The 12,410-nt window shown below is 53.4% G+C and overlaps 2 protein-coding genes across 2 annotated transcripts; one reads left to right on the top strand and one right to left on the bottom strand.

Moving 5' to 3' along the window:
• Positions 1-3,750: 3,750 nt before the first annotated feature.
• On the top strand, positions 3,751-5,229 carry LOC136381238 (syncollin-like). Its single transcript, XM_066349734.1, has 2 exons — positions 3,751-4,156; positions 5,068-5,229. The coding sequence occupies exons 1-2, from the start codon at positions 3,768-3,770 to the stop codon at positions 5,072-5,074; spliced, it is 396 nt and encodes a 131-aa protein (XP_066205831.1). The 5' UTR covers positions 3,751-3,767; the 3' UTR covers positions 5,075-5,229.
• Positions 5,230-7,501: 2,272 nt separating this feature from the next.
• LOC136380460 (F-box only protein 50-like) lies at positions 7,502-11,218 on the bottom strand. Its single transcript, XM_066348239.1, has 6 exons — positions 10,556-11,218; positions 9,793-9,855; positions 9,655-9,706; positions 8,922-9,017; positions 8,201-8,339; positions 7,502-8,078 (listed from the first exon to the last, which is right to left on the bottom strand). Exons 1-6 carry the CDS (start codon positions 10,866-10,868, stop codon positions 7,938-7,940), a joined length of 804 nt encoding a protein of 267 aa, XP_066204336.1. The 5' UTR covers positions 10,869-11,218; the 3' UTR covers positions 7,502-7,937.
• Between the last annotated feature and the right edge of the window lie 1,192 nt (positions 11,219-12,410).

The following is a 12,410-nucleotide window of genomic DNA, read 5'->3' as shown; positions in this document are numbered from 1 at the left end:
CGCCCCTGGTGGGCGTGCCGGGTGGATACCGGTCGGGCGCATGCGGGAGTCTGTCTGACTGTCTCTCCCTGTTTCCAGCTTCAGAAAAATGAAAAAAAAAAAAAAAGGTAGTGTTCTAAATAAAATTTTTAAAAATTCTTTTATTACATAATCTAGTTTTTTGTACCTCTTTTATTATTCTTATTTAAGTATTAAATGCAGGAAATGATAAACTACCTTTCCGTGTACCTTTTCTTATACTTAAAACAGTCATTAAGGGCAAAGAACCAATTGTTAAATTATTTGAATCCCACCACTGCTTCTGCTGTAACTCTTCTTATATTGTGCTCAAATTATTGATTCACCGTCTGACTTTCTCAAGGGCTCATGACTCTTCAAGGGCAGGCTTTCTTTCATAGGAAGAAAAAAATGTGTGATAAGGCGTTATTTATTTTCTACTACTTGTCTGGTTTGTGTTAATAAACAGTGAGGAAATTGTTTCTGGATGAAGATGAGGTGTATGTCGTCACGCAGACATGTCAGTGTGTTTTTCAAGTTTGAGATGTGTGGGGTGTAAGGTGGGATGTGTGGGGTGGGGCTGGGGCTTGTTGGGGATGGTGAGTGGGTGTCTGTTGGGGAGGCATGTCTGGGACTGTGTATCAAGCATGTGTCTACACTCAATGCATATAATCACCAGTGAGGTTCCGTGACCATCAGTGGCTGACCCTGTGAAGGAGTGTCCCTCCCCCTGCCCATGTGTGTGTCTCTGGACTAGGGGTGCTGTGACCTCTCTGGGTTCTCTTTGGTGCCGGCTGTGTGCTTTGGCCCAATGGGTTCTGTGTTCTTGTCCCTGGATCGGCCTCCCTGTTCGGGTCTCCTTGCTACCCCATGTTGCCATCTGAGTCTGAAGCTCATGGCCCTCCTGGCAGGCGGAGCTCTGGGAGACTGCGTCCAAGCGTGCTACACTTACCCTGTGTCCATCCCTGAGTCTGGGCCCTGGCAGAGCCCGGAGGGTGGGGGTTCTGTGTCCTTGAGGTCAAGGAGGTCCCCTGGGAAGTTAGCAGCTGGAGATTAGATTTCATGGGGTTGTGGAAGAAAAGGAGGGAGAGGGATCCATGTCTCGTTTGGGGCGGGACCAGAGCAAGGTCTGAGGCCTCAGAATCTATAAGAATAGTCACAATAGTTCCTATTTATTGAGTGCCTATCATGTGCTTGATGCTATACTTTGTGCCTTATATATTTATATGTTTGCTGTTGTCTTATTCAATTGTATATGTTAAGTACTTATATTACATTTATAAATAACAACTATGTACATTATTTTATTATATAATCTATAAAATACTTTATAATATAAAGTGAGTTTTATATTTTTATATTCTATTTCTATTATCCCATTGAAGATAGAAGGAAACTGGACTTCAGAGGGGTGAGTTTACTTGCCCAAGGTCGCACAGCTGGCAAAGTCACTCAATAAGATGACAGAGTGAAAATCTGAACCCGGCCCTGGCCGGTTGGCTCAGTGGTAGAGTGTTGGCCTGGCGTGCGGAAGTCCCGGGTTCAATTCCCGGCCTGGGCACACAGGAGAGGCACCCATCTGCTTCTCCACCCCTCCCCCTCTCCTTCCTCTCTGTCTCTTTCTTCCACTCCTGCAGCCGAGGCTCCATTGGAGCAAAAGATGGCCCGGGTGCTGGGGATGGCTCCTTGGCCTCTGCCCCAGGTGCTAGAGTGGCTCTGGTCGCGACAGAGCGACGCCCCAGATGGGCAGAGATTATCGCCCCCTGGTGGGCGTGCCGGGTGGATCCCGGTCAGGTGCATGCGGAAGTCTGTCTGACTGCCTCCCCGTTTCCAGCTTCAGAAAAATACACACACACACACAAAAAGAAAATCTGAACCCACTTTTGTGTTTCCAGCCTTGGGCTCTTGCTCAGCGCATTACCCTGGCAAAGTGGCAGATAGCCTCTGAGGGGCCAAGCAGGGAGTCGGGTGAGCTGAGTGACCGTGGATAATAGCAAATCACTGCTGTGCTGTGTTGTGCTGGTTTACATTTATGGCACCCTTACTGTGTGCCGGGCTCATGCTAAGGGCTCTCATAGTAGTAATGATGGCACTTGCTCCTATGGCACTTAGTGAGGGCCCTCCCGTGAGTGCTGTTCGGTGGACTGACCCACTTACTCCTTACACCAGTGCTCTGAGGTGGGCCCCACCATTGTCTACACCGGGCCTGGAGATGGAAGCATGTGAGAAGCTCACGGAGGAGCTGGGATCTGGGGCCAGTCTGTTCCTTTAACCCTGGAACTTTCCACTCTCATGCTTTTCAGAACAATCCGAGAGTGTAAGAAGAAATAATCCCCATTTTACAGATGAGGAAACTGAGGACCAGACTTGGACTCACCCATAGAACAAGAGACCTGAACTATTTTCTCTAAACAGTTTATGCACTCTTTTCTTTTTTTTTTATTCTTTGAGATGTTATTTATTGATTTTAGAGACAGGAAAGGGCGGGGGCAGAAGCTGGAAGCATCAACTCATAGTAGTTGCTTGTCATATGTGCCTTGACTGGGCAAACCCAGGGTTTCAAACTGACGACCTCAGCATTCCAGTTTGACACTTTATCACCTGCACCACCACAGGTCAGGAAGTCTTACCCACTCTTGGCCCTGTTCTTGTCTGGCAGGAGACCACGAATGCCCAAAAGCCTCTGAAGGGCCTTGGCCAGGCTTGCAGATGCCCAGGGCCCTGTCCCACCATGATCCCAGGCTTCTTCCTCTTCCTGTCCTGCTCCCTAATTTTTCCTTTGGTTTATGTCATTTCTGCTTGCTGATAGGTTAGCACTCGTTGTATGTTACAAGAATTGTCTATTTCCCCCCAGATTAGGTTTTCTGTTCAGGTTTTTTTGGTTTGTTTGTTTTTGCTTATTTGTTTGTTTTTACTATACAAAGATTTTAAAAGTTTATACATTGCAATAGATCCTATTTATCTGATAGATCATGATTTCCAACCTCGTGGAAAATCTTCTAGCTCCTAGGCAGTGCTGGTGGGTGGTCAGACCCTCCCCTCCATCTCTCCCATCCTAGGCTCTTCCTTCTTGTGGTTGAGGGGAGGTGGTGTTTGATATCTTCTCGTCAATTTGTAAGTACTCTTCTCTTCTATAGCTATTTTCCCCAAGCCTTTGCACGTTGCCTTGCCATGCTTTTTAAGTGTCACACAAATAGGTCTATGTCTATTTCATAGGTTCTAGTTTCTGATCTTGGTTAGGAAGCTCTCCCACTCCTGAGGGAAGGGAGCTCCTCCCTATCTCTCCTCCTGTCCCCTTTCCCATCCAGGGCCTCCCCCTCCTTATCTCCAGCTTCTACTTTCCCAAGGTCTTGGGACTTGCCCAGCCTGAAAGCCCAGCCTTTCTTCCCTTTCCCTTCCCTCAGCTTCTCCTCATGTTGAAGGGGTGGGGGTTTGTTCCATTCTTTGTCAATTTTTAAGAGCTCCTCCTACCTATATACTCATTAACTCCGTTACCTTCTGTGTTGGAAGTGACTGGTCCGCAGTCCTGTTTATATTGACTTTCTTTATAATGTCTTTTGCACATAAAATCTGAAGCTGCTACATTTTATACAAATATGTCCATTTTGTATTTTTTGATTTGGGGTTTGTGACCTGTGTTAAGAAGGTTTCCCAGCTTCTGGGGGAGGAGGCACCCTCCCTTTCCTCCCCGAGTCCTAATCTCACAGCTTCTCCTTTCCCACGGGTCAGGAGCATAAAAGCGACCAGGGGTGCACCCCCTCAGTCTCACCATGTTTTCACTGTGCTCGCTACTGCTGGCCCTTGTGGCCATCCCTTACAGTCAAGGTGCCTGTCCAAAACCCACTGATCTCAAGAACGCTGATGGGACAGTGACATGCGCCAAGGTCTACGACAAGAGTGACCCCTACTATGAAAACTGCTGTGGAGGTGCTGAGCTGTCCATAGCGCCAGACACCGACCTGCCCTTCCTGCCCTCTAGCTGGTCAAACGTCATCTCTTCCCTTGTGGTGGCCCCCCGCTGTGAGGTGACTGTGTGGTCCCGCCAGGGCAAAGCCGGCAAGACTCGCAAGTTCAAGACCGGCGCCTACCCCCGCCTTGAAGAGTTCCGCCGGGGCATCTTCGGCCACTGGTCCAACGCCATCTCGGCCATCTACTGCAGGTGCGCTCCTGCCCGCGCCCCACTCTCCCCAGTGCGCACATCCGTCCAGAGCTCTGAACCCAGCACCCAGGACTCAGCCCTAGTCCTGGCTTCGGCTTCAGTGCTTGTCCGGACACATGGGCCCCTGACCCAAATTGGGAGTCCCTAGATCCAGTCCTGAAGGTCCCCCTTCTCACAGGCACCCCCTCCCTTAAGCCATGGCCCTTGGATCTCTCAGACCCAGTTCTGGGATTCCCAGACTCAGTGGCTGACAGAACCCTCCCTCCATGCTGGGAGCACCCCCTCCAACCTTCCTGAATCCCCCACCTGCCTACCCACCCATAGCTGCTCTGTCCAGGAAGGGCCACTAACTCAGGAGTCGTCAGCCTAGCTTGGGGATGGAGAGCCATCAACCCCCTCATCTTGAATGCCCCAGACCCAAAGCAGGTCTCCCCTCTCCAAATCATCAGGTCCCAGAGCCTCCTGGGTCTCCCAGACTCTAAATCTGACCCAGATCTCAAGACCCGAGGTCAATTCTGGGAACCCCTTACCCAGCCCTTACGCTCCCTACCCACCTAGACCCTCTAGGACAGCCCTCACCCCAGAAACCAGTCCAGGGCTCCTGGTAGGGTTCTGGGGCCCCAGACCCAATTTGGAGGCCCATAGCCCACCCCGCACTCACATGTCCAAACTCACAGACTCTGGGAACCTAAATCAGGCCATTGCACCTTCCAAAACCACCTCACTTACCCCGCTACCCCCAAGAGCTCCAAGAGGCCTGAGCCCCACACTCCCAGCCAGGACACCTAGCTCCTTAAACTGGAGGCCAGCCCCGCCCCCACCTCAGCTCAAGTTTCTAGAACCCCCACTCCAGAACCTCTGAGCCCCTGGCACTCCCTGGTGATCATTTTTTATTTTTTGTTCTGTTGCAGGTGCTAATGATGCCCTAGAGATCCCTCATCAGCAGCTCCAGAGTGCTGAGTCCTCACCTGGTCTTGTTCTTGGGGTCTGCTGAAGACCCCAAGTCCCAAACAGAGAGCTCTCTGCCTGACACCGCAACCGCCCTGCTTTCCCTGCAATACAGTCTTTATGAAGTCCTGTCTGCCATGTGCTTGTGCTTGGGACCCGAGTCCACACAGGATGGGGGTGGGGTGGGGAGACAGCAGGGAGGTCATGCTGGGATCAGTCCATACACCTGTGACAATGCTGCGGACGGGGACACACACATAGATACTGACTTTGATTAAGGATGCACAAAGACTCACACCCCCAGGACACTTGTGTGGATGTAATAGCACCACTGGACAATAGTTAAACACTGATATGCTTCCCAAACTTTCCAGTAGATAGCCCTTCCCTGAGTGCCACCAGCTGTCTGGCTGCCAGTAACCTCCAGACTCAGAATTCAGGTGAGTCAGCAGGAGGCCTTCAAGGAACTCCCCCGGCTGGGGCCAGGGTCTCTTTTGAGATCTGGTCAGAGCCTAGGACTTACAGGTTGTTAAATATTTTAACCCTCTCTTCCCCAACACATGGAAGACACTTTAGTTCAAGTCTGCAAATTTCGAATTGCAACCTATTCCCACCCTCATCCCCAGGGACGAGGGCCCTTGATGGATACCCGGGTTTGTGGCCCTTAAGAGAAGCTAAAGAAGAGAAACGAGAGTGTTGAAGTAAGGACGTGAAATGAGGGTGTCACAACAGCAGGCCGTGGGGGTGACTACTTGGAGTTGGAAGGATGAGGGGAACTCAAAGAAATTCTGAGAATTAAGAAAAAGCGGCCTGCCTGCCCAAGGAATGATCAGTGGATAGAGCGTCGACCTGGGACACCAAGACCCAGGTTCAAAACCCCGAGGCACTGCTTGAGCGTGGGCTCATCCAGTTTGAGCACGAGTTCACTAGCTTGAGCACAGGGTCACTGGCTTGAGTGTGGGACCATAGACATGGCCCCATAGTTGCTGGCTTGAAGCCCAAGGTCACCATCTTAAGGAAGAGGTCACTAGCTCAGCTGTAGCCCCCCTCCCCCACCCCGGTCAAAGCAGATATGAGAAAGCAATCAATGAACAACTAAGGTGCCACAATGAGTTGATTCTTCTCATCTCTCTTCCTTCCTGTCTGTCTATCCCTGTCACTCTCTCTCTCTCATTTAAAAAAAAAAGCCCTGACCAGGTGGTGGCACAGTGGATAGAGCATTGCCCTGGATGCTAAGGAACTAGGTTCAAAGCTCCAAGGACACCATCATGAGTGGGAGCTCATCCAGCTTGAGAGCCGGCTCACCAACTTGAGCATGGGGTCACTGGCTTGAGCATGGGATCATGGACATGACCCCATAGTCACTGGCTTGAGCCCAGAGGTCGCTGGCTCGAAGCCCAAGGTCACTGGCTTGAATAAGAGGTCTCTGGATCAGCTGGAGCCCTCCAGTCAAGGCACATATGAGAAAGCAATCAATGAACAACTAAGGTGCTGCAACTATGAGTTGATGCATCTCATCTCTCTCCCTTCCTATCTGTCTGTCCCTGTCTGTCTTTCTCTCTGTTTCCCTCTCTCACTTAGAAAATAAAAAAATATATGAGGCCTGACATATGGTGGAGCAGTGAATAAAGTGCCAACCTGGAATGCTGAGGTTGCCAATTCAAAACTGTAGGCTTGCCCAGTCAAGGCACACCTGAGAAGCAATTACATGTTGATGATTCCCGCTCCTCCCTGCACCCCTCTGTCTCTCTCTGCTCTAAAAATCAGTAAATAAAAATCTTAAAATATAAAGGACTTAGGCCCTGGCCAGTGGGCTCAGTGGTAGGGCGTTGGCCTGGTGTATGGAAGTCTCAGGTTCAATTCCCCATCAGGGCACACAGGAGAAACACCCATCTGCTTCTCCACCTTTCCCCCTCTGCTTTCTCTCTGTCTCTCTCTTCCCCTCCCGCAGCCAAGGCTCCATTGGAGCAAAGTTGGCCCGGGAGCTGAGGATGGCTCCATGGCCTCCACCTTAGGTGCTGGAATGGCTCGGACTGCTACAGAGCAGCACCCTAGATGGGCAGAGCATCGTCCCCTGGTGGGCGTGCCGGGTGGATCCCAGTCAGGTGCATGCGGGAGTCTGTCTGACTGCCTCGAACTTCGGGGAAAAAAAAAAGAAAAAAAAAAGGACATGTATTTTAAAATATATATGGGTAAAGGGGTAGGTGATGATGCTAAGAGACCATAAATTGGGGATATGTAAACAGATCAGAGGTCAAGGGAGGTGCAGAAGGTCAAGGAGTTGTGAGGTGCTGGAGGATCATAAATGCGGAGGGGGGGCGTGAGTGAAGTAAGAATTCAGTGAAGTTCTAAGGAGCAAAGAGCAGAGAAATAGCACTCTTGGGCACATGTTATTTATTCATTTAGTCATCAAAGATTTATTATGCACCTACCATCTGTCAAGCACTGACTCAGAAAGAAGTGGCCCCTGCCCTCATGGAGCCCAGAGCATGCAAGGGAATTACCAAAGAGTCAGCCACTTAAGGGTGGGTGAAGATGTCAAATGAGAAGCCAAGGACCAGGCAGGATCAAGGGGCCTAGGAGGTGGTAAGTGGTCAGGGAGAAGCTGAGGAGTCCTGAAGGTATTAAGGGATCAGGGTGGTCTGAGCATCAGGGAGGTACTAAGAGAACATGGCAGTGCTAAAGGGTCAATGAGGGGCTAAGGGTTAGGGACAGCTAAGGGCCAAGGAGGTGCTGAAGTCACAGAAGTGCTAAGGGGTCCGGAAGGTGCTAAGGGTGCGGGAGGTGTCAAGGGGGAAGAGACAGGGGCCAGAACAGGCCTGGAGCCAGCCAGTCACTCCCTGAACTGCACAGACACGGAGGAGTCGGTCACCCTTGTTCGCCGCAGCCCACCAGGCTCCGTCCGGTTCTTTGTCTTGTGCAGGAAATGCACAAAGCGCACACCAGGACCATACTGCCGGAATACATGGGACACCTGTGGCAGCACCGGGGTCAGAGAGAAGTCCTTAATATGGACCCATGAACCCTGTTCTCCTCTCCTCCCTCTGTGAGGTCTTAGGACATGTCAGAGGTGGCAGCAGCGGGAGGCAGTCTCACCTGGATCCATCGGCCAGGAGGGCCCCTCGCAGAGGTCCGGGGGGCCACATGGTGCTGCGCAATGACGGTGTGGCGGTCAGCTGCCAGCAGCCAGACATGCAGCTCATAGACACACACGTCCAGCCTGCTGTCCTCATACCTGGGGGTGGGGCCCAGGCCTTCAGCTGCCACTGCAGCTCCAACATCCCAACCCCAAGCTCTGGCCCCAGTCACCATTAAACACACACTCACCGGCACCCACTCTGTGCACCTGGGCTGGGTGGTGCTGGCAACACAGCAGTGACCCAGACAGCCCCACGCCCTGCCCTCACGGGAGTCACAGTCCAGTGGGGGAAGAGACCTTTCACAGGGCAGCACAGCGACAACCAGGAATGGTCAGGGCCGGGATGGGGGAGCTCTGGGACACTGGAGCATAATGTATCTGACCCAGCTGGGGCTGGTCAGGGAAGGCTTCCTGGTGGAGCCATGTGGAGCTGAGCCCTGAAGGATAAGGAGGACTTTGTCTTGAGATAGACAAGCATCAAAGGAGGAAGGAACAGCCTCGGGACGGACACATTTCAAAAACTCAAAGTGTCAGAGAGATAGGGCCAGAGAGGTGGGCAGGGGTGGGTCCCGAGGGGCAGGGGGGCCCGGTGGGGGGCTCAGAGCAAAGAGGAGGACGGGGCGAGGCTTGCGCTTTGCGGAGCCCCTGTGTGCAACCTGGCGGGGCAGAGGCACCTACCAGTCCATGACCGTGATGTCTGGCTGCTCATCATCAAGCAGCTGCTCCCACAGGCCCTCAGCCAGCAGGTCCACACACTGATGCTTCACCGTCCAGCTGGGAGACAGGGCACAGGGGAGGCGGGCGCTGGGACCTGCTGCATTCTTGGGCATTTCCCAGGTCAGCCTGATCCCAGGGAGCAGGACACTGATCACAGCATCCTGGTACTGAGGGTGCTCACGTATGGGCGCTGAGCACTCACTCAGCATCTTACAGTCTCAGTTCCCACCAACCCCTCGGAGGATGATGCTTTCTGAACCCTGGGTTGCAGATGGGGAAACTGAGGCTAAAAAGGGACTTGACTTGCCCAAGGTCAAGCAGCAGAGAAGTGGCAGAGCCGCAATCCCAACCTGGGCATCTGTGACTGAGCCCCGAGTTACACCATCGCACCCGCCGTCCAGAAGCAGGGCTCAGTTTCACACAGACAGAGGCCTGGGACTCTCTGCTTCCCGAGGAAAGAGGCTCAGAAGAGGAACAATAACAGCGGCCATTCATTGAACACTTACTGTGTGTAAGCCAGACTTGGCCAGAGCCTGTGCTCTGTTCTTTACGGGCATCCTCTCTGGTGACTAACTCTGTGTTTACAGAGCAAGAAACTGAGGCCCAGAGAGGCAAAGTCATTTTCTCCAGGTCCCACAGCAAGGAAGGCTGGAAGAGGGACTCAAACGCAGACCACTGTGTCCTGGCCACTCACCTGCGGTTGTGCTGCAGCTTCTCAGTTCTAATGTACCAGCCATGGAAGTTGCCTGCCAGGTGGAGGAGCAAAACAGGTCAGAAGTGCCTAGTCGCCAGGACCACTCCCTGCCCTGGAGCCCAGCCACCAGGCACTCACCCAGAGTCTCCAAGGGCTGCTGCGTGGGACCTGTAGGGGGTGCTGGCTCATAAATGTTGATGCCTGAAAGGGGCAGGTGATAGAGCCTCAGGCCTGCTGAAGCTGTCCCTCTCCACACTCTGCCCACCCCTGCCCCCAGGGCTCCTCTGGAAGGGCAGGAAGCTTGCCCCACCCATCAGGCCAGACCAGCTTGGCAGGGATGAGTGAGTCAGGGCCCAGAAAGAGCCCTGAGAATGTCCCAGGGGAGAGGGACGATGCTCATTCTTGTGAGACAGAGGGACAGAGATGCACCAAGAAAAAGAGACTTAGAATATAGGAGGAGGGTCCTGGTCAGGTAGCTGAGTTGGTTAGAACGTTTTCCCAATTTGTCAAGGTTGTGGGTTGGTCAGGACACGTACAAGAATCTACATGAATGCATAAATAAGTGGAACAACAATCGATGTTTCTCTTTCTCTCTCTCTCTCTCTCTCTCTCTCTCTCTTCCCCCCCCCCCTCTCTCTAAAATCAATCAATCAATAAAAAATTTTGGGTGTTTTTTGAAAGAATATAAGAGGAGAAAGGAAGGGAGAGAGAAGAAGGGTGATCCAGAATGACAAAGAGACACGAAACGACAGAGAGACACATGACACAGAAAGAGAGAGAGAGTCACGGAAACAGAGGGCAAGAAGACGAGACAGACGGGAAGCAACTGGAGGGGAAGATAGAGCCGGTGGCAGCCGGCCGCTCCAGCTCCCGCCCGGCCGAGGCCGAGCCGCGTCCGCACCTTCGGGGTTGGGCGAACGCAGCAGGTTGCGGTAGAGCGGCCGCCGCAGGAAGAGCAGCTTCCAGGTCAGTCCCGGCGGCAGCTCCAGGCTCCTCCTGCTCGGCGTGCCCCACTCCTCCAGCAGCAGCTGCCGCGCGTGGGCCTCGTCCGGCTGCTCCTGCGAGGACAGCGCGGGGCTCTCCGGGGGCGCGGGCGACGGCGGGGAAGGCGGCGATGGAGGTGGAGGCGGCAGTGGCGGCTCCTGGGGGCTCGCGGGCTCCTTGGCCTCCATCCCGCCAGTGCGGAGCTCGTGTCGGTCCTGCACCTCCTCCATCGGTCGGGTCTGGGCGACTGTTTTGGCTCCTCCGCAGGACTTGGGTTAACTGGGGCAGGAGGGGGGCGGGGCGCCCCAACTGGTGTTTAGAAAGGGGTGTGTTGGGGAAAGGATCTGGGCCCCCAGGCCCACCTCCCTCCATCAGCCCCTCCTCCTTTGGAAGGGAGTCCAAGCCCTCAGCCCCTTCTCCCTGAGACCCAGGAGTCCAAGCCCTCAGCCCCTTCTCCCTGAGACCCGGGAGTCCAAGCCCTCAGCCCCTTCTCCCTGAGACCCGGGAGTCCAGCCTCTCAGCCCCTCCTTGTCTCAGAAAGCAGGAGGCAGGTCTCAGCTTTTCCTCAGTTTCCCAACCCTCCTGCTCCAATTTCCCCATGCCCTGCCAGCTGAGGACCCAGACACTGGCCCTGGAATTGGGGTGTGACAAATGAGCTAATGCCAGGGTTCCTGGCTCTCCAATGAGGCCTGTCTAGCTCATTAAGATCTGGCATAGCAGGAGGTTAATTAATGAGGACTCCCCCTCTTTCTGCTTCTCCTCTCAGCAAAGAGGGGGGGGGTGGCGGGAGGTCCTGCTTCTGCTACTTCCTCCTCTGTGCTCATCTGGAACACCCCCTTGGGACCCTGACACTTCTTATCTGGAAACCGAGGTGAGTGGTGGAGGGCAGAAAGAGACCTGGAACCAGAGATGGAGAGTCACCAAGATGGGGGCCCCGGGGTACACTGAGACAGCAGCAACCCCACCTGGGTTTGGGGAGTGCCTGTACCCTTTCCTAGGGCTGAGGCAGGCAACACAGACTACCAAAGCCTCCTCCCTCTGTGGTCATGGGGAGTTTGGAGTGAGGGATGGGGCAATGGTGGGGACAGAAGGTCGGGGTGCGGAGGAAATGGGGTGGCTGAGAAACCTGTAGGGCCAGATACCCACACCACATCCTGCCCACACCACATCCCACACCAGGTAAGCACAGGCGCAGTCTGCAGATTACCAGGAACAGCCACCAGCGAGTACTTTCTGCTTGCTAGGCACTGGTCTAAGTGCTTACAAGTTCATTTATCTTCCAAGACCATAAGAGGGAGGTGCTGCTGTTATAAAGGAAAGGTAACAGCAAACACCAACATGTGTGTGCCGCCTGATGTGCTCCAGCCCCCATCTCCCCTGTGCACCACCCCTGTGTGGGGTACTGTTGTTATCCCCATTTCACAGATGAGGAAACAGAGGCCACCCTCACAGGCCTGGTCCCTTATTGCCCCAGGTATAACAACTTCCATGGGTGCTTCCTGCCCCAGGTTTCTGTTTTGTTTTGTTTTACAGAGACAGAGAGAGAGTCAGAGATAGGGACAGACAGACAGGAACGGAGAGAGATGAGAAGCATCAATCATCAGTTTTTCAGTGCGACACCTTAGTTGTTCATTGATTGCTTTCTCATATATGCCTTGACCGCGGGCCCTCAGCAGATCAAGTAACCCCTTGCTCGAGCCAGCGACCTTGGGTCCAAGCTGGTGAGCTTTTTGCTCAAGCCAGATGAGCCTGCGCTCAAACTGGCAACTTCG

Source organism: Saccopteryx leptura, chromosome 9 (genome assembly GCF_036850995.1).
Source record: "Saccopteryx leptura isolate mSacLep1 chromosome 9, mSacLep1_pri_phased_curated, whole genome shotgun sequence".
Lineage (NCBI taxonomy): Eukaryota > Metazoa > Chordata > Mammalia > Chiroptera > Emballonuridae > Saccopteryx > Saccopteryx leptura.
This window is presented reverse-complemented; position numbering and strand designations above follow the sequence as displayed.

Bases quoted from the DNA above. Each gene is read 5' to 3' on its own strand.
- LOC136381238 (XM_066349734.1), top strand. From the start codon at position 3,768: ATGTTTTCACTGTGCTCGCTACTGCTGGCCCTTGTGGCCATCCCTTAC.
- LOC136380460 (XM_066348239.1), bottom strand. From the start codon at position 10,868: ATGGAGGAGGTGCAGGACCGACACGAGCTCCGCACTGGCGGGATGGAG. The intron at 9,018-9,654 runs GTGAGTGGCCAG...CCTGTCTCCCAG, and splicing joins AAGCTGCAGCACAACCGCAG to CTGGACGGTGAAGCATCAGT. The intron at 8,340-8,921 runs GTAGGTGCCTCT...CCCCACCCCCAG, and splicing joins GACATCACGGTCATGGACTG to GTATGAGGACAGCAGGCTGG.